The sequence below is a fragment of the Cervus canadensis genome, chromosome 2 (genome assembly GCF_019320065.1).
Source record: "Cervus canadensis isolate Bull #8, Minnesota chromosome 2, ASM1932006v1, whole genome shotgun sequence".
NCBI lineage: Eukaryota > Metazoa > Chordata > Mammalia > Artiodactyla > Cervidae > Cervus > Cervus canadensis.
In genome coordinates, this window is record NC_057387.1 from 104,003,340 (window position 1) to 104,025,290 (window position 21,951).

At 53.3% G+C, this 21,951-nt stretch overlaps 1 protein-coding gene across 4 annotated transcripts in view; it reads left to right on the forward strand.

Annotated features, from left to right (window-relative positions):
• Positions 1-21,951, forward strand: part of STK40 (serine/threonine kinase 40) — a 37,342-nt gene that overhangs the window by 2,949 nt on the left and 12,442 nt on the right. For 3 of the 4 annotated variants that reach the window (XR_006268195.1, XM_043461882.1, XM_043461881.1), the window contains exons 2-6: positions 16,317-16,436; positions 18,259-18,344; positions 18,640-18,783; positions 20,771-20,998; positions 21,778-21,830. Coding sequence is in view for 3 of the 4 variants with exons in the window: in XM_043461882.1 (XP_043317817.1) it covers positions 16,325-16,436; positions 18,259-18,344; positions 18,640-18,783; positions 20,771-20,998; positions 21,778-21,830 (623 nt within the window). In the remaining variant the exon portion in view is untranslated. The remainder of the gene's footprint in view (positions 1-16,316; positions 16,437-18,258; positions 18,345-18,639; positions 18,784-20,770; positions 20,999-21,777; positions 21,831-21,951) is intronic. The other variant, XM_043461883.1, reaches the window with a different exon arrangement.

Below are 21,951 nucleotides of genomic sequence, written 5' to 3' on the forward strand. Positions count from 1 at the left end.
GTGGGGGATCTTTGCTGAGACGGCACGGCAACCAGTGGCAGGTGACAGGCTCCCTGTGTTGTCCTGGGCTGCTCTGCAGGGCCCAGAAGTGCCTGGCACATCTGCTTCTCTCTTCCTGAGACTGCAGGTCTCTCAAGCAGCCAGGCTGGTGAGGCTGTCCTCCAGAAGGTCATTTGTAAGGTCAGTTGCTCCCTTGTGCCTTTAATTTGACCTTTTGGGGAGGCAGCAGACTGGAGTGGTTAAGAGCCTATTTGGCTCCACTCTCAGACAGAATCTCAGTTCCAACCCCAGCCCCTGCCGGTCAGTAGAGGTTACTTATTCTTTGCGTGCCCAGCTTTCTCATCTGTAACGTGGGGGCAGTAAAAGCCCCTCCCTAGGAGGGCAGTTATGAGGGTTCGGTAAGGCGTTGCAAGCTGGACATTGAGTGCACAGTGCGTGAGAAATGCTTGGTAAACGTTACAGGCTGCAGGAAAGAAACGCCTCAGAATTAGTCAAAGCAGCTAGTGGCGACTCAGCTGTGTCCCAGTGAGCTGTCAGAAGTGTCCTGAGGGATGACAAGGTCACAGAATTTTATTGTATTCTCTCCAGAAAAGAAATCTGTGGGGAGTTTACCCAGCCAGTATGGGAGCCCTGCAGATGATTCAGCTCAGCTCTTTAAAAGAACCATTTTTAAAAAATAGAAGTAGGACTGCTGAGAGAAAAAAAAAATCATATTTTAAAGGATACTAGGAGAACTTCCCTGGTGTGCAGTGGCTTAGACTTCACGCTTCCAATGCAGGGGGCCCGGGTTCAATCCCAGGTTAGAGAAGCAGATCTCACATGCCGCTACTAAAGACCTGGTGCAGCCTAACAACTAAGTAAATACATATTTTTTAAAAATAAAGTAGCCTGGGAGAAAACATATTTAGAGTTTCTTCCATATGTGTCCTTATTAGTTACCCTAGTTTGGTATCTGAATTAGCACCATCAGGAAGCACACATTGATACGTGCGTTGGCCCCAAATCCAGAACCCCAGTTCCACACACATAATCTCCCATGTGCAGCTGGGGAATTGCTGGGTACCAGGTTCAGAAGGAGATTGGAGAGGCAGGCCCCGCCCTAGAGGACCTGGTGGTCTAACAGGGCCTGGCAGGCTCCTAACCAATCAACACTTGCAAATAGTTGGGGGGCGTGTCTCATAGGAGTCTGTGCAGCAGGAAGAGGGAATGAGGGGAAGGGGTGTTTTTCCCAGGGCATGGGGAGGCAACTGGGGAGAATTTTGGAGAGGCCTTAAAGCTTGAACTGGATCTTGATGAAAACTAAATATTGACGGGGAATAGAATGTTCATGAAGCACTCCAGACAGGGGAGCAGCAAGGCACAAGCGTGGATGCAGGCTGGTGTGTGTGCGTGCTGTAGGAACCACACGAGGTTCCAGCACAGGGTCTGAAGGGACCTGACTTATAGGATACGCTGGAGAGGCGAGCACCAGGGCTAAGATGCTTGAACTTCTGTTGGTGAGGGGATGCTTTGGTCTAAGTGGAGGAAACACCATTAAACCTGCATCTTCCCAAGAGCCTGCTGGCTGCTGGTAGAGGACGGACTGGAGAGACAAGAAGTCTGGAGTCTCTGTAAGAGGTTTTTGCTGTAATCAGAGTAAGGGTCAGTGGGGCCTGGATCAAGGCAGAGGCAGATAGGAAACAGAGGAAGGGCACAGATCAGAAATGTTTGGGGGGAAAGTCAGCTGGACTCTGGGAGTGTCTGGAAGTGACGATTGAGGGAGGAGCAATGATGGCAGGTGACCCCGAGCTTCCTGATCTGGCTGACAGAGTGAATGATAGAGCCAGCAGGAGAGAATGGCCAGGGAGATCCACCAGATCCACTCGGTAAGCCCTCTCACGGGAGAGGATCAGTTGCAGAGTCTGTGGCTCCCCGTCCAGCTTTGGGCCAGGCTTCTCTCTGGTTTTGCCTGAGTCAGCGCCTGGGAAAAGGGCAGCTTCCCTTCCTCATCTTCCCTCTGCTTAGATTTGCCCAAGGAGGTGAACTTCAGTGTTTCAGACACTGAAGGGGCTGAGTCTGCAAGACTCCTGTGACTTGTTCAGCCTTCAGATGGCCCTCGAGAGCAGCCCTTCCATCTGGTGCTGTCCACACTGACTTAGCAAGTGATGGGTCCTGAAGAGCAGTGTGCCCTCAGGGGAAAGATGGCATTCCTGGGGTCCCGGGAGGTCTCATCTAGAAAGAGACCTTGAGGTGGGATTTACTCTGGAGGCTGGGTCAGCCAGCCGAGTCCCTCAGGAAGGAGAGATGTCTGCAGGGGCCACCTGGGACCCACTCGGCCATCAGGGAAGTGAGAGGGGGCTGCCTTCAAGTCCTTGTCCCCTGAGCTCTGCAGAGAGGGATGTGCTGTTTGATGGGACTTCACACAGGCCCTTTGAACTGGGGAGACTTTCACAGGATTTGTCCTCGCACTTGCGGTGTACAGAAGGTCGAAGGGAAAGTGGCCTGAGACAAGGGCATTTCTTCCTCCTGCACCGGCTCAGGTGAGACTGTGGCCTTGAAGGTGGCCCTGGGCCCACAGCAGCCCTGCATCTCCTCTCGGGATCTGTCACCAAGATCCGAGAAGGGAAAGCATGGTGTCGCTTGCATTGATTTCCTTACTATCTTAGAGATGGTTCCACTTTGTCTCATGCACGTCTGGGTTATTTTAGGTGATACTGTGTCATCACGGTTTGTGTAATTTATTCAGCAAACTCTCTGCTGATGAACTTTGGTTATTCTTGGCCTTTTTGCTCTTCAAACAAAGCTGAAGTGACTATATCTGCATGTGTGCGGTTCTGCGCACCTTAGGTATCCACAGGATAAATTCCAAGAGGAGTTGCTGTCTCAAAGAGTACCTTTTATTATTATTATTATTTTAACTTGGTTTCTCAGCCCCCTTCTAGTGAACTGGAGCAGCCTGATTTTCCGCCAGCCAGCAAAGATGCTCCTTCCTGAGGGGCACTGAGGACCCCAGTGGTGATCACCCCCTTCTGGCTCTTCACGGTCAGAGTTGGGGTCCCCTAGAGCTTACACAGTCCAGCAGTCTACAGGTCTGCTGGTTTCAGAGAAACTAGTTGTGGGAAAGCACCAGAGAAAATTGAGAAGGGCTCTTATCATTTAGGATAAAGCTGTCCCCTCTTGCCTCTGTTTACAGATCATCACCTACTTGGCAAAAGAGATAGGCAGAGGATCTTAAGGCTTTAGGGAGTCTGTGACCCAAGGATCCCCAAGGAAGAAGTGGCCTGGACGTGGTAGTGGGAACTGGCAAGAGCGGGCTGGTGTGCCTGTCCCCTGTCTTTGGGTTTAGGGCAGAGCTGGCTAGAGGTGTGGAGCGGTGCCTAAAAGCAGGTACCTTTAGGGAGAGACTCAGGTCAGCCCCTCAGGAGGCCTCAGGACTGCCAGAGCGCAGGATTCTCTGGGCTTTTAGAGCCCCGCTGCTGGCATCGCCACCTCTCGAGAGCAAGCATCCTGCCCCTTTTTGTAGTTGATGTGAGTCCCTGGTGTCGTGACCTCTGTGTCTGAGTTCTCTTCTGACTCCGCTCCTGTATTGAGGCTTTCTGCCAGCCTAAGGAAAAAGGAATTGTCTCTGTTCTACGGAGAAACCCCAGGCAGGAAGGGCTAAGGAGCCTATCCACCGTTACTCAGCCAGCAGGGGCAAAGCCAGATTTCCAGCCCACACTTTTGTGACCCTAGATCCCATGCCATCCCATTCCCTGATCCTGGCCAGGCTCTGGCCCCAGGGAGCCCAGCCCATGTGGAATCTTGGACCCATAAAGCCATAGAGCTGGAAATGACCTTGACAGAGTTGAAGCAGTCCCTTCTTTTTTCCTGGAAAAATGGAAACTGCCATTGCCTGGAGATACATTCCTCCCCTCCTACCCTGTGAGTAGTGGGTAAGGAGACCTTCAATCCTGTCTTCCAGCACTTAAGGCTCAGATGAAACCTGGCTTCAGAACCCAATTCTGCCACTTGCTAACTGAGTGACCTTGAACAAGTCACTTCCTATCTCCAGCATCTGCTGTAAAATGGACTTAGCGCTCCTTGCTCCAAAGCAGTGATGAGGATTAGACACAAGGTGTTATTGGCCTCTGGTGAGGCCCTGGAGAGCTCTTTGGTGGTGAGTCTGAGTCTCCTGAAAGAGGCATCATGAACCAGCTTCCAGGTCTCCAGTTTGAACCATTTGGTGGTCTTCCCAGCTCTTAAAGAAGCCAGGTGGCAAGCAGGAAGTTCCTTATAAGCAAGTTTGCAAGTTACCTGGGAGAGCTTAAGCGTGGTGGTTTGTCTCTTCTGACGCAGCCTTGCATCAGCTTGCTGGCCCACATGCTCAGGGCATTCTCAGCGCCATGCTCCCTCTAGCGCGTCTTCTCCGAGACCCAACCTCCCGGATCCCAGTGCCACTCTTAATAATTCTAAAGGGTTCAGAAATTTGGTTAAGTTATTATAGTAATCTACAGTGAAATAGTTAAGGAGAATGCGTATGTGTATGTGCACATGTGTGCTCAGTCATGTCTGCCTCTTCGTGATCCTATGGACTGTAGCCTGCCAGCTAAGCCAGTTAAGCACTGCAGAAGAATAAGAAGACTACCCATCTCCTGTTTGTGTTCCGTTACCTGGGTGTATCCACTGTTAAGTTTCTTCTAGAAATTTCTTATGCATATTCATTTTTTTAAACCCAAATAGGATCATTTTATGCAAATAGAACTGCAGTTTTCTTTTTTTTTTAAAGTAACGTATCCTAGACATTTTCATCCATCAGCAGATATGGGCCTAGTCTTAAAGGCTGCATAGTATTTCCCTGTCTGGATGTACCATGATGGAGTGAACCAGTGTCTCTTGGTGAACATGTAGATTGTTTCCTGTCTGGAGGGGATGTGTGTGCATTTTGATTTTTGTGGTTTTATCTTTGTGTTTTTTTGCTGCTACCCAGGGCTCTTGAGGGACCCTCATTAAGTGTATTCATCTTGGTGAACTTGTGTGAGTGGGCCTAGAGAATATATTCCTAGAACTGGGTGTGCTGGACCCAGGACATGGGCATCTTCTCCTGCTTTGCTGACTTTGATGTCGCCTTGTCTTCTGCATGCCTGTGGGCCTGTGCAGGGGGTTCTGCGGTGGTCAAGGGCCCAGCCCCTGCCCCCAGGAGCTCACGCACTGGAGAGACACAGGCAAGCAGGCTCCCGCCCACACGTGGACAGAGTGTTGGGGACGGCTCATGGCTGGCCTCAGCGACTCGGAGCAGGTGAAGCGCCTGCATGTGTCCACTTATCTGAACAGCCTGCTGAGGGCAGCTCTGATGGCAGAGCCCGCTGTCTGCCTCTGTGATCCTGCCCCCCAGCGCCACAGCCAGCAGCATCCGGCAGACTGCAGAAAGCGCAGTGTATTGTTCCTTCTCAGGGTTGTGAAATTTAATTGAATTTCATTGTTGATAGAGGCAGTTAAAGAAAGGCAGTTGGCTGGCCCCAATCCAAATTACCTTTCTCACAGGATGATTGCAGTGACTTTTGCTGTTGAAAACCACACAAAGAGAGAGAACCGCATCACCTGGGGCTGGCCTGGGCATTCCCGTCTGTCCGTCTGTCGCTCTGGAAATCTGGGATGGAAGGAGGGAGACGTAACATTTGCCTGGTGCCTCCCACAGGCTGGCTCCCCGCAGTCCTCAGGGCACCCCGGGCAGGGGCCGCCCGGTCCCTCTCCTCTGGGTGGGGAGGCTGCGGAGCAGGGAGACTCGTGCGCGGGACAGAGGTGCTGCCAGCCCCGGCCAGCCCTGCTCTAGCTGTTTGCTGCTTTCCCTTGGCCTGACTGGAGCCGTCGTGGGTGTCAGGAACCTGAATTCCGCGAGAGACCCGGTGGGAGGCTTTGTTCCCACTGAACAAAGCAATGGTTGATGGTGTGAGCCAAGGAGGGGGTCCCCCCAGTTGCCCGGCAGGCTGGCGTGACAGGGGCGGGCTTCAGTGGCTCAGTCTCCCGTCACTGCACACGGCAGAAGGCCCCCCACGGAGGCGAGGGGCCGCCAGGAAGGCCTCCTGGTCAGTGTACTTGGCAGCTTCCCCTGGCTGCTTCTCTTGGTAGGAGATACCCGAGCAGCACAGCCTGAGAAAGAGCTATTAAGTCTGTCCCTTCCTCTTCCAACACCCACACACAGTGACGGATTATTTGTTGTCACATCAGCTGCTTCCGGAGGCCCCGGGAGGGGTGAAGTTGGTGGCAGGGCTGGCGATGCTGCCCTGGATTCCGCTCTGGTGACTCTCAGAAAGGCTGCTCCCAAAGCCCTTTTCCCCGGCCCAGGGACTGGCTTCCTCTCACTTATCTTTTCCCCAGAGAGGCCTCCAGGCCCACCACTGTGTACACAGCCCTGGAGCCTCTTCTCCCAGATTCCCTCTGGGACATATCCTCCCAGCCTGGAGCCTTTCACCCCCCTGAAGGTCTCTCCCCTCAGCCTTCATGGAGGCCACCGAGGAGCCCAGTGGGGCTTGCCCAGGGCAGGGAGGTGAGGAGGGACATTCCTGATTATGTAATCTCCTTGAGCCTCCTGGAGGAGACTGGAGCTGGATCTCCGAGCTGCAGACACGGGGCCCCCTGTGAGTAGCGGGGGCCTTCAGTCCCCAGCTGGCCCCCAGAACTGCGCTCAGCCCACTCTCGTCCTGCCGAGGAAAGGCAGTGACAGGGGATGGGTCTGCGGATGTGCGGGGCGGGGGCGGGGCAGGCTGGGCACGGGGCCCTGGTTCTGGCCGCCCCTCCCACTTCCCACTGGGCTGAGTCACTTCCTCTCTGGCGTTGCAGGTAGTCTCCCACACGCCCAGCGGCCTTCGGGGGTGGGGTGCACCCCCTGCAAGAGAGGAGCTCCGGTTAGTAGCAGCCAGTTCGCCCGTTACCCCCGAGGCAGGCTTTTAGAGAAGGATGTGATGTTATGAATTCCTGACAGATTGGAGCTATACATATCCTGCATTTTAGAAATGAACAAAATCATCACTCTGTTTTGGAACGGTGGAGATGACAGCACATGCATGAATCTTTGTCATCAGGGAGTCCTGGCTAAGGCTGAGGGATTACTAATCCGCCTCCCCATCCCCCAGCATCCATCCTGGGCACGGAAGCCAGTGGCTTCCAGTGGGTTCCTGGGGAGATTGCTTGTGGCCCTCTGGCTCCCAGGGAGAGGGTCCATGCCTGCTCAGGAATGGCTGTCATTCACACTCCAAGGAAAAGCCCTCACACAGAGCCCCCTTCCAGCCAGCCAGCAGGGGTAGAGGAGAACAGGCCACAGGCACCCTCCTCTGGCCCGATGAGCTGGGGAGGGTCTCGAGGCTTTGGTTTGTCAGCAGACCAAAAAAGAGGGGAAATCTTTACTTCATGAAGTTGTGAGAATGAAAGAAAATGTAGGAAACACTAAGAACAAACGATTTCTGGCAGCAGTCGATGCCGGGCAGGTGATGGTTTAAAAGGTATGCACCTGGAGAGCCTTGTCACCAGGGAGCTACCTCAGCATGGAGCAGGGACCCTCGCCTTTCATCCACCAGAGACCTCGAGACACCCCTATTTTACAAATGATGAAACTGAGGCCCACGGAGCGTGAATGACAACTGTTCCCTGGTTTGAAACACTTGGTTCCGTGGGCTGCAAGTTGCTCTTGGTTCCCTGGGTTGATTCTGTGGATGCGGAGAGCAAGCCTGTAGGGAAGCTGGGCCACTGGTTGCAGCACCTGCATGTGAGTGTAGAGGTGCAGTGAGGGTGGGTCCCCGAGTGCTTGGGTCAGGAAAGGGTGGGGGATGCTGCCTTGTGGGCTGCTGGGAGGGGTTCTCAGCAACCCAGCCTCTGCAGCTCCACAGAGCATCTTCTCTGGGTCACCTGCTGAGATTTCACACTGCTCACCTCAAGTCCGGTGGTTTGTTTCCAGGTGTAGTCCACTAAGAGCGTAGCTGAGCCAGAAAATCTCTTTTCTGGGGGAAAACAAGTGGTAGGAATTTTTCTGACCAGCAGAAGGACCTTCACACTTCAAACCTAGAGTGTCCAGAGAGTCTATCCCCTGAGTGAGGAGCAAGCCAGGCTGTCACTCACACCTTCCCACACTTTACTGCAGGAAAGCAGATTTTTTTGCCGGACTCAGGAAAAAGGGGGCTGATCTGTCCCTTCGCCAGTGAGGGGTTGGTCCCAGTCTGCAGGCATGCTGTGAATGGGTTTCATTCCTCAGGGGCGGGGGTGGGGGGGGTTGCCCTCCAGCAGCCAACACTGTAAGCACAACCCCTGGCGATCAGCCCAGAACCACCCTGCCCCAGGCATCCGGGCGTTTCTGACATGGGACTTTTCCTGGACAGACTATTCCCAGCACCACTGCAGCCCAGTTACCTACAGCTGTGACCCCTTCTCTCTGCTCCTGGATTCTGGCTCCTGCCACGAGCTGGTGGACCATCCGTACTTTCCTCTGGGTCTCTCTCCCTTCAGCCCCTGGCCTCTCATTGGGTCTTCTCTGCCCCCAGTGTGGGTTTTAGTACCTTCCGGGTGCATAACAGACACTTCTGCACTCTGCGTTTTCTCATTCAGCAGTGGGTGGGTGCAGGGAAGTGGAGATGAACTGGGGCTGGGGTTGCTCAGCCTGGAAAGTGATGGAGGCAGGGGAGTCAGACAGTGGTTACAGCACACAGGAGCAGACAGAGTGTGCTCTGGCAGCCGGAAGAGGAAAGGACTTGCTGCGGGAGGTGACACCTGTGAGGACCAAGGGAGAACAGGGCAGGGGTGCTCATGGCACACTTGGAATTGTGAGTCATTTGGTGTGGCTGGATTTATGGGGCATAGACAGGCAGGGAAGCCTGGGTCTGGCCAGGCTTACTGAGGAGTTTGGGTTTCTTCTGAAAGACCCCTGGAAGCGTTGCAGGACCCCCACAGCAGAGACAGATGGAGCTGTGCAGGCCCAGGTCCCCGAGCAGAGCAGAGAGAGCTGCCTGCTGGAATCTGTTTGTCCAGCCCCAGTTACACAGGGCTTCCCTGCTGGCTGAGATGGTAAAGAGACTGCCTGCAATGCCGGAGACCCGGGTTTGATCCCTGGGTCGGGAAGATCCCCTGGAGAAGGGAATGGCAACCCACTCCAGTCTTCTTGCCTGGAGAATTCCATGGACAGAGGAGCCTGGGGAGATACATATATATATATATATATATATAGTCCATGGGATCGTAAAAGGTCGTGCATGATGAAGGACTAACACTTTCACTTTTCAGTTACACAGGTAGCTGAGGCGGGGGGTCTTCTGATGGAGTTGTTCCTGTAACCTTCCTGACTAGAACAGTGCCCCACCATCTTGCAGTGGGTGCAGACACCCTTTGAAGATGCACTATAGAAAGACGCCACCAGGTGGCAGACCTTGAGATCGCACAGAGACCTCATTTCCACCCCGCCCCTGCCCCCATTCCCTTAGAATAGTTTTCCGAACTTCTGTTCACACCAGGCTGGCTCCACCCCACAAGTATGAGATTCCAAATTCTGCTTCTGTGAGCTTTGTACCCACAAGAAATCCTTTTGAACCTGTGAATCTGGACAACAGATTCCTCCAGGGTCTTGGGAGCTGTTCCAGCAGTGTGCAGTTTCTCCTCTGTCTCCAGAGAGTAAATTCCAGACATGGTGACCCTTCACCTCTAAGCACTTCAGCATCTGTAACCTAAGAACAGGGACATTCTCCTATGTAACCACAGGGCAGTTTTCAAATTCAAGAAATTTAACATTGTAGCATCTGATACACAATGTATATTCAGATTCTGCTAATTGTTCAAAATATAACTTCTTCCCCTCAAGATCACCTGTCTCATTTATTTGTCCTGTCTTTAATCTCCTTCAAATGAGACCAGTTCTTCAGCCTTTTTTAAACTACCTGATGTTGATGTTTTTGAAGCATATAGGCCTGTTGTTGAACGTTCCCTCAATTTTAGTTTGTCTTCTGATCAGCTTCAGGTTATGCATTTTTGGCAAAAAAAAAAAAAAATTAACTTCAGTAAGGTTGCAGGAGTAACATGATGTCAGATTGTTCTGTTATTAGTGGTATAACTTTGATCATGTGGTTAAGGTTGCAGTTTGCTTTTTTTTTAAGTGTATATTTACACATAGTGAATTTCACAGGTCTTCTAACGATTCAGTCATTTTGGCAAACACACACACCTAGCCTCATGTCCTTTGATAGCAGTTTTACAGCCCAGTATGTGTGCTCTGTCCCCCTCCCACAGTCCTCTGCAAGAGATCCTGGATTAGAGGCACTAGGTCTTAGTTCTAGACTCCTCACTGCCCCCCAACTGGATCATGATGAAGGACTCATTTGGTGTGGCCTCATCATCCTGGGAAGGAAATGGCAACCCCCTCCAATCTTCTTGCCTGGGAAATCCCCTGGACAGAGGAGCCTGGTGGGCTACAGTCCACGGGGTCATGAAAGAGTCAGACATGACTTAAAGACTAAACAACAACAACATCATCATTCTGGACAGTCCCTTACTGTGCGTTGAATTGATAATTGGCAGCTAGTGCTCCGGCCTCTGCTCCCCCATAAACCAGTAAACAGAACAAGAGGATGAGATGCTGTGTACCTCTGCCTAAACGAACAGGCCCTCCCCTTGACCCACAAAACAACTGTACCCTGCCCTCTACTGCAGACTCGTACCTGGTACTGCCAGTACCCCTCTGCCTCCTCAGGAGCTCAACCAGCCCCCAGGCTTCCTCTCCTCCCCACATTCAGCTGAACATGTCACTCGGGCTGTTCATCAGACCACCCACACCCACACCTACGCCCACCCAGCCTGGAGTATCAGACCGGCAGACAGGTAACAAGTTCAGGGTCTCTTAAGCATTCAGTCTGGTTATCTTCCTTCTTCTTCTCCCCACCCCCGCTCCAAGTCAGTGCCTGACTGTTCCTTTCTCCTTGGGCAGCAAGAGAAATTCAAAGTTACTGTGTTTAAGCTAAGAAAAGCACAGTTTATCATATGTTCATAATATGCCAGTAAATACTCTTGCTAACCCTTTTACATGGGTCATCTCACTGAATCCTTAGATCAGCCTTGTAAGGTGGATCCTGTACTCTGGGTTTTGCACATGCAGAATAAGTATCTCGTCCAAGATCTCATCATTAAGTAATGGTGCTGGGCTTGCTCTGACTCCAGGCATCCCAGCTAGTATGGGTTATGTAGGTCAAGATGGTGATCCCTTTAGCTCGAGAGTGACTGGACCAAGCAGAAGTCAGCTGAGGCTTGCAGCAGAAAGCACCCTAAGCTTTCCACCGCCACCCCCAACCCCCACTCACAAGTGCTGTAGTACAGGTGTTTCTGTCTGTGCTATGGCATGGAATCGACTGAGACGCATTGCTCTGACCACATTATTCTGCCACCTGAGCGTCCTGTGAACAGAGACCCTCTTCTACCTCCTTCCTGGGGTCTGGCGTGGGTGTGGCCACACAGACCCTTGACACATGTGTGGCAAATAGGGCTGAAGCCAGAGATGGGTGGGAGCACCTATGCTGACTTCCAGGGGCCAGGTGGGCTGGACAGAGGGGCAGGGTTCCTGCCTTCAGTAGGCACTGCCAGAGATAAAGCCCAGAAGACAGAGGCCTGTACAGCTCAGGATCTTTTTATTTGTTTTGTTTTGACAGAGCCAGGAAACATGGGGGTGGGGATAGGGACAGCTTGAGTCCTGACACTGTCGGCTCAGTGTGACCCTGCAGTGTAGACAAGTCCTTCAGCTCCTAGCAGGCATTAGAAGCTGCTGACAGATCATGGCCACCAGCTGTGGTGTCATCACACACATGCACACACGGAAGTAGTTCACTGGGCTGGGGTCTGCTGTTTGCTCCTTGTGGGGACCACCTGTGCACTCCGCCTGCACTGGTTCGGTCTGCAGGGTCCCCCGCCTCTCCAGGAGCCCTGAGGTTGCAGCAGGAAGCCTCCCAGGAGGCTGAGTGCAGAACTCTGCAGATGTGGACAGGCCCTGTGCTGCCCCTTGTGTTTGTGGGGCTGGGCACTCACGCTGGCTCTGTGCGTGTGTGAGTGGCCATCGCCCGGGGCCGCATCCGCGCACCCACATGGAGACCCGTGGGGATGCTTCTGGGTGTTAGTGATAGGCCTCTCCTTGCCTCAGCCAGGCTTCAGCTGCCTTGTAGTTGGGTGGAGCTGAAGAAAGACTGAGCTGGGAAGGTCTCAGTACCCTCTCTCTTTGCAGCCCACCTCCTTGGGGGGTTGGTGGTATGCCCACCGTGTTGAACCACGGTCTGCCATAGGGTGCCCCGCCTGGCGCTGCCCTGCCCAGCTGTCCTGCACCGTGGCACACTGCAGCCCTGGACTGGGCATCCTGGGCCTTAGAACCTTGGATGGTGCCAATGGCCCAGCCTTCATTGCCTTCTGGGAGAGCTGGGCTCACATCGCCCAGCAGCTTTGGGACAGGATGACCTTAATGGCAAACGAGCAGGGTGTGGTGGGCAGCGCCTCCTCTGGGTATGCTGTGATGTGAGCACAGAGCTGATGCCCACAGCTTGCTCCCCAGGTCAGGCAAAGGGAACCCCCCACTTGAGGGTTGAGCAGAGCGGCCTACAGGCGGTGGGCATGCCTCCCCCTCACCCTCTTTTGCCTCGCAGAGCTGTCTGCTGAGTCCAGGTTCTGAGGGAACTGTTGCTGACCTGGGAGGATTGCCCTGGAAGAATGGATGGACTTAAAGCTCCAGAGACTTCTATATCAGGCCTGCTGAGTTCTGGCAAGCTGAGCCATGGGCCCAGGAGACACCAGGCAGACAGCTCCCTCTTAGCCAGGCAGGGTCAGGGCCCTTCACCCCGGCCTGAGGACCAGTGTCTCAGGAGAGGCCTGGCCCCAAGTCCTTTTGAAATCAGGGTACTCAGAGCTCCCACATTGCACTCTCACTGTGAGGCCAGGATCCCTTGAAGCAGGCTCCCTGTGGGCACATCAGTGGGCCATTTGCAGGTGTGTCTGTGAAGGGGACACAGCAGGATGATTTGGGGGCAGGAGACAGGAGGGTGTGTCCCCGGGGGGGGTTGTCTCTGCTCATCCCACCAGCGAGGCCACCACAGCTTCCGATTGCCCAGACCTGCCCCCTCACACTGCATCCATTGCCTCCGCAGCTCTGGTGGTGTGAAGGAACGTTCCGGAAGGGAAGCAGCCTTGCTGCCACTTCCCCTGCCAGCATCTTTTCCCTCTCCCTGCCCGTCTGCTCTCATCCTTCTGTCTGCCTACATCTTGGAGCAATTCCCATGCCATTTGCTTGAGTTGAATCCTTAGTGGGGTGGGTGGGGTCAGGTGGAGCCCACTCACTGTCTGTGCTGCAGCTGCTCCCGGCAAACTGTTGTCTAGACCATGCCTGCGCGTGGGCGCCTAGGCAGCGTCTACACAGATACGATGACGCCATAGTGGTGCTCTCCAAGGATCCAGGAGGAGAGAGGATGCTTAGTGCTCCAGGGAAGCCAGGGAATAGGGCCAGGATGTACTGAAATCAACTCATCTACCAGGACAGGGCAGCTGACCCCATTGGAGCCATCAGCTACGGCAGGGAAGGTGTCCAGCCACCCATGGAGCATCTACTGGGCCTGGCACGGGGGGCGGGGGTGTAATGGTTTTATGTACTTTTTTTGTTTGTTTGTTTTTTTCTAATTCTGAGGGAGTTTTAGTCTAGTGCTAGGGGAAAGACATTAAGCATATGAGCACACAGATAAATATATAATCACAAAATAAGGAAAGTGCTTTGTATGAAAACTACAGGATACCAAATGAGACTGTGACCCATTGGTGTTGCGGATATCAAGACGGCTTCTCTGAGGAAGTGATACTCAAATTGAGAAAGATGCACAGAAATTAGCCAGGCAAAGGGTGGGAATGGTGTTCTAGACACATTACTGCCGAGCTCTGTAGGGTTTTTCCAGAAGCAGTTGTGTTCTCCCCCTGCTCTTGTGTGAGTGACTGAATCTGCTGCCAGCATGACCCTTGTTGGCAGCAGTCATTGCTGAGCCTGACCATAGCTTCTGCTCTGTCTGGGACTGTTACAGCCTACTGAGCTACCTGATCCTCGTCACTCTCAGTGAAATCATGGGTCTGCTCCTCAGTGGCACCGCTCTGGAAATGAATTAGGGGCTGGATGAGAGGCAGATCTGGTAGATTGGACTAGAAGGACATTGGGCCATCTCTCCCAGTTGCCAGTTCACTGCATGGAGTCAGTCTCCTGGGGTTTAGAATAAGGGCCAGAGGCCAGAATGGCAGCATGTGAAGAGATATAAGCTAACTAGTGAAGACGCACCGGTTCTCAGAGTAGGGGTACCTTCTGTGAATAATGGCAAAAACAAACTAAAGGAAAAGAAAACTATCTGATTAAGAAAAACTACATCCTATGGCAGTTATAGCCTTAATATATAGAATTCCTAAAAAATCACCAAGACTAATACACACAAAGCAGTAAAAAAAAAGAAAAAATGAACTGGAAATTCATAAAGGAAATACTGCATATAACCAGTAAGCATGTAAAATTGTAAAACAGGTCCAACTTCTTGAATAATTAAGGAATTACAATTTAAACAATGATGTGCTTTTTAATATTCATGAGATTGGCAGCTTTTTAAAATGTGGAAATGCTCCTTCCTGATGCAGGTTCTAGGATTTACTCTCCCATACTGTCCGATGGTCTATAAATCAGCACAGCCTCCCTGAGAGCAGCCTGGTAGTGTTTGTCACACTTCTTTAAAAATACGCACCCCATTTGACCATTCTTGGAGTTTATCCTGAGGGAGGCGGTTTTGCCAAGATGTTATGTTTATAACTGCTAATAAAAGATATAAAAAGTGGAGAGAATCTCAAAGTCTGTGAATAGGCATGTGGTCTGATAAATCATGACATATTCTTACCAAGGAGACTCTTTCAAGTGATGCTACAGAAGATGGAGGAATGTTAATAAGATTTTTTTTATGACTTTATTGAGATATATTACATATACCATAAAATTTACCCTCGTCATACTGGTATATTTTAGGTGGGAGACAAGGACACTTAGAAATGGCGTCACAGTGTGGTCTAAGTTTTCGTAATAACCAGAACTGTGAGCACGCACACACACACACAGAGGAAAGTCTGATTGAATATTAACAATGATTATATCTTGATGGTAACATTATGGGTATTTTCTAGTGTTTCTGCAGGAAATGCCAGTGACTTTTTTAAAAAGAAAAAGTTATAGAAGCTCAGGTTCAGTGTTCCCAAGCCCTCTGTGTAACAGTGAAGCCTGCACTCCAGACGTGGCCTTCAGGTCCCTTAGATCTGGCCCTTGCTGGCCCCTCTGGGCCCTCTCTCACCACTCCCTGCCTCACGCCATACACTCCAGCAACACAGACTGCCTGAAGCATGTTGCTTCCGTGCCATTTCTTGCTATGTACGTTTGCACACCCAGGCCTCTCTTTCTGGAATGGCCTTGCCTCTCGCCCACTCCAGCATCACCTCCTCAGGGAAGTGCACCCACTCTGGGCCCGAGGTCTCAGGGCTGAGCAGGCGGCCTTTCCTGGGCATCCCTGGGACCGTCTTCCCTCCTGTGTGGGAACTCCACTGTGTCCACCTTTCCCCGCCCCACCTCCAGGACACTCTTCCTGAGGGGTGAACTGCAGAGAGCTAGAAGGAGCAACTCCTCCTTGTTTTTTTAAACCCAAGTTGAGAGGTTAATGTCTTCTAGAATCTGGTTCCCATGTCCCCTTTCCTTTTAGGGGAAAGGGGTATTTTGGGGGAAGGCCTGGTGGCTTAGATGGCAAAGAATCCGCCTGCAGTGCAGCAGACCCGGATTCCATCCCTGGGTCAGGAAGATCCCCTGGAGAAGGGAATGGCAACCCACTCCAGCACTCTTGCCTGAAGAATTCCATGGACAGATGAACCTGGCGGGCTGCAGTCCACGAGGTCGCAGAGTCAGATATGACTGAGCGACTAACGTTTTCACTTTTTTCACCTCACTTCGAAAACAGTCGCTCCAGGGCCAGCTCTCTGTCTCAAGAAAGCCCAGTTGGCATCTACACAGAAGTCAGTGTCCTCCTCTCTGCATCTGAATGGACCCTTTGAGGCGGGCCAGCTGCCCACCTCTGTAGCCAGGACCTCCACCTGGAGCACCTAATTAATCCGCAGAAAAGGAGCCATGATTCTTTGTTACCGAGAACCTTCCATGCTACTCTGGAAGGGGCAGGAGGTGACTGCGGCCACGGAAACAGCAGCAGCCGCTGTGTGACACACCCCCAAGTCAGAGCCCCGCAGGCTGGGTTAGCGTAAGGAAGCGCGCTGATTTGCTCAGTGAGAAGGCTCTTTTCTGTCTCGTCTAGAGCTGAGAATGAAGCGGAGAGCATCAGACAGAGGAGCTGGGGAAACGTCGGCCAGGGCGAAGGCTCTAGGAAGTGGGATTTCTGGAAATAATGCCAAGAGAGCTGGACCATTCATCCTGGGTAAGCCTCTGATGGCTAGGTGAGTGGGGGGCCGGGGCAGCCCAGTCTGACCTGCGGACACACACAGTGCCGCGCTGCACCCGCCCCAGTGCGGGGCCCTGACCAACCCTCTGTTGGTTTAAGCGGAGTCTGTTTATGAGAGTGGAAGGTCGCTCTGCACCAGGAGCTGTCATTTCAGTTGTAGCTCACCAGCCTTAGAGTCAGCCGACAGCTGGACAGTCTCCCCCAGGAGAGTCCTATGCGTGCCCCCAGGACGTTGCCCTCAGGAAGCATACAAGCTGTCCTAGAACCCAAAGTCCATCTTCCAAGGCACTTCTCTGACCATTCATGGAGGGCACAATAATTTTGCAAAACGTTTGGTACAGCTGCAAACTTCTTATAAAATTGGCACCAAAATCCTGTAGAACTGGGTGTTCCCAGTGGTCCGGAGGAGCAGCAGGGCCTTTCTGCATGATATTCGAGGCCCAGCAACTCCAGATTGCATGCATGGGGTTGCAGGTAGGGTGGGTCCTGAGGACCCCAACATTCCCAGCAGCCAGAGACTGGGTGTGAATTTTGCTTTGGCACAGCATCTTGAACTTAGGAGTACAGGATAGTTCCAGCTCCAGTCACTCGGCAAATAGTACATGGAGCCTGTTACGTTCTGGTCCTGTGCTGTTTATCAGGGATGCAGCAGTAATTGAGACAGACAAGTTACTGGGGAGCTTCCTGGTGATCCAGTGCTTGGGACTCTGTGCTTCCACTGCAGGGGACATGGGTTCAATCCCTGGTCAGGAAACTAAGATCCTGCATCCCACACACCTCCAGGCACAGAAGAAAAAAAAAATTGGGCAGGAAGGTTGGAGACACTCTAAAGCTAAAAATAAAGACCATAAAGTTAAAAAAAAAAAAAAGACAAGTTCCTGCCCTCACCGGAACTTAACATTCTAGTTAGAAAAAGAGAGTAAACAACACACGCGATCACCACAGGAGTAGGGGGGAAGGGGGAAGGGCCCTGAAGGAAGTAAACAGGATGATGTGAGTCCAAGAAGGGCCCAGAGACAACTGTAGACAAGGAAGGTTCCGTATGAGGAAGTGACATTGGCTCTGACAGCCAAGGATAAGAAGGAGCAGCCATGTGAAAAGCAGAGGGAAAGCATCCCAGGCAGAAGGGACAGCAAGTGCAAAGGCCCAGAGACAGGGAAGGGCTTAACCTCTCAGGAATTAGAGTCCAGCAGAACTGGAGTATGGTGAGGAGGGGTGGGGAAACATGATCCATTGAAGCTGGACAGGAACCAAATCATGTAAGACCTTGGAGGCCAGAAAGTTTCAATTTCTTATTAAAAGCAGTGGAGTGCTGTTCAGGTTTTTCAGCAAGGCAGTGAGACTGTGACACTCATTACCTGATTGATGCTCCGAAAGCTCGGGGCGCTGTCACAGACCAGTGAGCAGCGTACATCTCCAGGAGTACAGAAGTTCCCAAAAGCTGATATACAGCCGCAGCAGACCACCAGGGGAGCCTGTTCAAGGGACGGTTTCCTGGCTCACCCTGGAGCTGGTGATTCAGAGGGCCCAGGTTGCAGCTGGGATCTGCTTTTAACACATGCTCCTCGGAGATTCTAGTACGCACCTCGTGCTGAGAAGGTATAAAAACCAGATGTGCTCAGACATGCACACACACTGCTCCACTTGTGGAGGGGTGACCTTTTTTTAAGTGGGTGTGAGCCATGGTGTCCTCCAGGAGAAAAGATCTAGCCAGAAGCCCCCGTGGTGGCATGATGGCTCGGCGCCATGGTGGACAGGGCTCCCGAGAAGTAAAGCCAGCGGCTTGTCTGTGCCACAGGTCCCCGTCTGGGCAACTCACCAGTGCCAAGCATCGTGCAGTGTTTGGCGAGGAAGGATGGCACAGATGACTTCTATCAGCTGAAGGCAAGTGAGGCGCGGGGTGGGGGCCCCAGGGCCCTCCTGCCTGCCCAGCCCGTCCCTCCGCCCACCTTCTGCGCCCCCCGTGAACAAGAGCAGCACCACTTCTTCCCGGGGGCTCTGTGTGAACCTCACGTTGCCGTCACGTTGGGAAAAACCATTTCGCTTCATCCACACACGTGTGGGTGGATGTGCCGGGGTGGCATGGGAAGACGAGAACCCCTGCTTCTCCTGTTCTAGTCACTCTGCTTGGAAAAGTAAAGGTTGTGGGGTTTTGCTTTTGTGTGCGTGCCTTCCTAAGATCCTTACCCTTGAGGAGAGGGGCGACCAAGGAATTGAAAGCCAAGAGGAGCGGCAAGGCAAGATGCTGCTGCACACCGAGTACTCCCTGCTGTCCCTCCTCCACACGCAGGACGGGGTGGTTCACCACCACGGGCTCTTCCAGGTGAGTGGCGCCTCTCCCGCTGGGGCCACGTCGCACGAGCTCCCCCAGTCTGCCTGCATGCAGAGCAGCAGGCCTTCTGGCCGGCAGCCTGGAGGCCCAGTCAGCACAGCGCCACCGTGATGGTGGCAGCCTAGCGGGAATGCACCCCGCTTGCAGGCTTTCTTTGAAGAGCCGCTTTTCCGAGAAAAGAGGAAAGCAGGAAGTTATTTAAAGACACGGGCTCTTTCTAGCTATGTGGTCAGGAATCGGCCAGGCCAGGGTGGGCGGGAGGGCGGTGAGGAAGGTGGGGCAGGGAATGGTGGATATCCGTGATTGCTTTTGGTACCAGTCCTGCTGCCTGCCTGGGCATTTCAGCATCTGCAGCAAGGGTCCCTGGGCCCTGGGCTCGGATGTCCCAGGTCCCTTAGGAAAGGTACTGATTAGCAATTGGTACCCTGAAAAGAGCCTTCCCTAGAACAGAACTGAAATTATGTCTCCAAAAATGAAACGAAGAACCAGCACTCTGAATGCTGGGGGAGTGGGTCCTGTTGACGGCCCCCGCAGAGCTTCTGCACCGCCTTCGGCACGCTGGCCAGGCCCATGCATACTTGGATGGGCCTGGTGTCAGGGAGGGCACACAGGTTTTGAAGCAGGCAGTTCTGAATTCAGGTAGTGTAACCTCGAGCAAGTCACTTCCCAAGCCTCAGATCCCTCATCTGAGAGCCGTGATTACTGTGCCCACCTTGCATGGTGCTAGGAGGATGAATGAGAGGGTAGAACGCCCTGAGCTGTCCAGCTACACACGTGCTTGTCACTGCTGTTATTTCAGGCAATAAAAGCTCCTTGTTGGCTTGACTTCTTGAGGTAAAATAAGTGGGAAATGCCTCCCACTGCCACACATAGACCCCACCAAGGTCTTCATTCTTAGATGTGCACTGAAAGGCACCTCTGAAAATTTGTGTCCCTTAAACATGAAATCAAATGGGGGGTAATGATGATTTCTTAGTATTTCATCTCTGGTAGCTTCCAGAGCTTGGCCTTGGTGTCTGACATTTTGGATAAGAGACCCTGAGTGGTGAGAAGCCTCTCCAGAGTCCTCTGTGTACCAGACACTGGGCTGGGCCTCCAGGGAAGACAGAATGAGATATATGATCTGCCCTGGAGGAGGAATACGGAGTTCGTCCCCAGGAGTCCCCCAGCCTGCTGTGCTGGCACGGAGGCCTCCTCAAGCTGCTGGGATAAAAGTACCCATGTTGCACTGTGTTTTCTCTCCCTTGACATACTTTTTTAGCAAGAAAAATGCATCCAGAACTACCACCCTTAGGGTGGGTCGCAGTGTCAGCTTACCAAGCCCTGGCTTATCGATACCAAGCCCAAGTGCTTGCTACACACTTGGCATGGTTGTCTTTTCTCTCTACACCCCTGTGAGGTAGAAGTTGCCGGCCCCCCTTCACACATGAGGAACCAGGAACTTGGAGAGGTTAGCTGAACTGCCCCAGGTCCTGCAGCTAGGACAAGGAGGAGCCAGGGCCTGAAATCAGCCATCAGGGGCCAGCGCCATTGTATGGCCCAGGAATCCTGCATCCATGTGAAAACAGTTGCCTTGAACACACAGAACTCTTAGCTCCCACCATCATGGACATCGGAAGGAAGTTTGCATTGATCATTGCTGGACTCTGGGAGAGCTAAGGGAGATGGGGGCCCTGAGGGTGCTGCCCTCACACGGCGCTCAGAGGCTGCCAGCACACTGGGCCCTCGGTGCCGAGCCCTGAGCCATACGCTTTGCAGTAGGACCAGAGCCTAAAGCCTGACCCGCGCTGCTTCAGCCTGGGCCCTGTCTGGGCCTGGCAGTGGCGCCGGGGAAGCAGGGCCACGGGGTCCATGCCGCCCAGATGTCAGGCCCCCACCACTCACATGCAGGCTTGTCCAGGCTCCGGTAGAGCCCCTGGCCCTGGCCCTGGCCCTGCTGAGCCCACGGCCAAGCCCCGGTCTGTGCCCTTCCTCCCAGGACCGCACCTGTGAAGTGGTTGAGGACACTGAATCCAGCCGAATGGTTAAGAAGATGAAGAAGCGCATCTGCCTCGTCCTCGACTGCCTCTGCGCGCACGACTTCAGCGATAAGACGGCCGACCTGATCAACCTGCAGCATTACGTCATCAAGGAGAAGAGGCTCAGCGAGCGGGAGACCGTGGTCATCTTCTACGACGTGGTGCGCGTGGTGGAGGCCCTGCACCAGGTGAGGCCCCGCCCCGCGGCTCCCGCCTCCTCTCCTTGGAAAGCCACCCCGCTGCTCTGACAGCTGCAGCGCTGTCCCGCCCTCGCCCAGCGTGCTCTGCAGCCGGGACGTCCAGAAGGAACGCGGCTGGATGGCACGCCTGAGGGCGCGTGCCGCAGGCCCAGCCCACGATCCTGGGGCATGTGGGCCGCCCAGCAGAGTCCAGCACAGTAATGCCCATCAGTTGAGAGGCTAGGGGTGAGACACCCACCAGGGGCAGCCACAGCCTGTCTCTGAGCCTTTCCTAGAGTCAGGGGTGTCAGGAACCCCGAGGCACAGGTTAGGAGAGCCTGGGCTGCCTTCGGACACATGGCTTCTGTGGGGCTGAGCCTGTGATACTCGTCATCAGAACTGTGAGAATTCACCCCTGACCCCAGATCTAGGCAGGTGCTTGGGATTTGGTGGGAGGGAGCGGGGTTTGCTTTTGCTTTTTTTATGGGATGTCTGATGGAGGCAGGGAGAGGAGTGGTTTTCTCCGCTGGTGGCTGCCTTAGGGGGAGAAAGAACCGGAGTAAACGCTGTAGATGGGGCCAAGACGGCCTGGGCTCACATGTTGCCCAGTTCATGCGCATGTTTAATGAGGCCTTAGAGTGGTCTTCATCTGTCCGAGGCTTGCAAATTGAGTCCCAAACCTAAAGAGGCGTGTCTTCCCCAACACCTGGAGAGCCTGCCTCTTACAGGTCGGGTGCCACTCTGGCTCTGATCGTCACAGTACAAACCACGTGCCTGTTGTTTTCCAGAAAAATATCGTGCACAGAGACCTGAAGCTAGGGAACATGGTGCTCAATAAGAGGTAAGCTTCACTTTTCTTCTTTCACGATGGAACCTCAGGGCTGGGACAGGCTACACACTGCATCTGCCCAGAGCCTCAGCGTCCCCATGGGGATTCTGACTCCACACAGCCCACCTCCCCC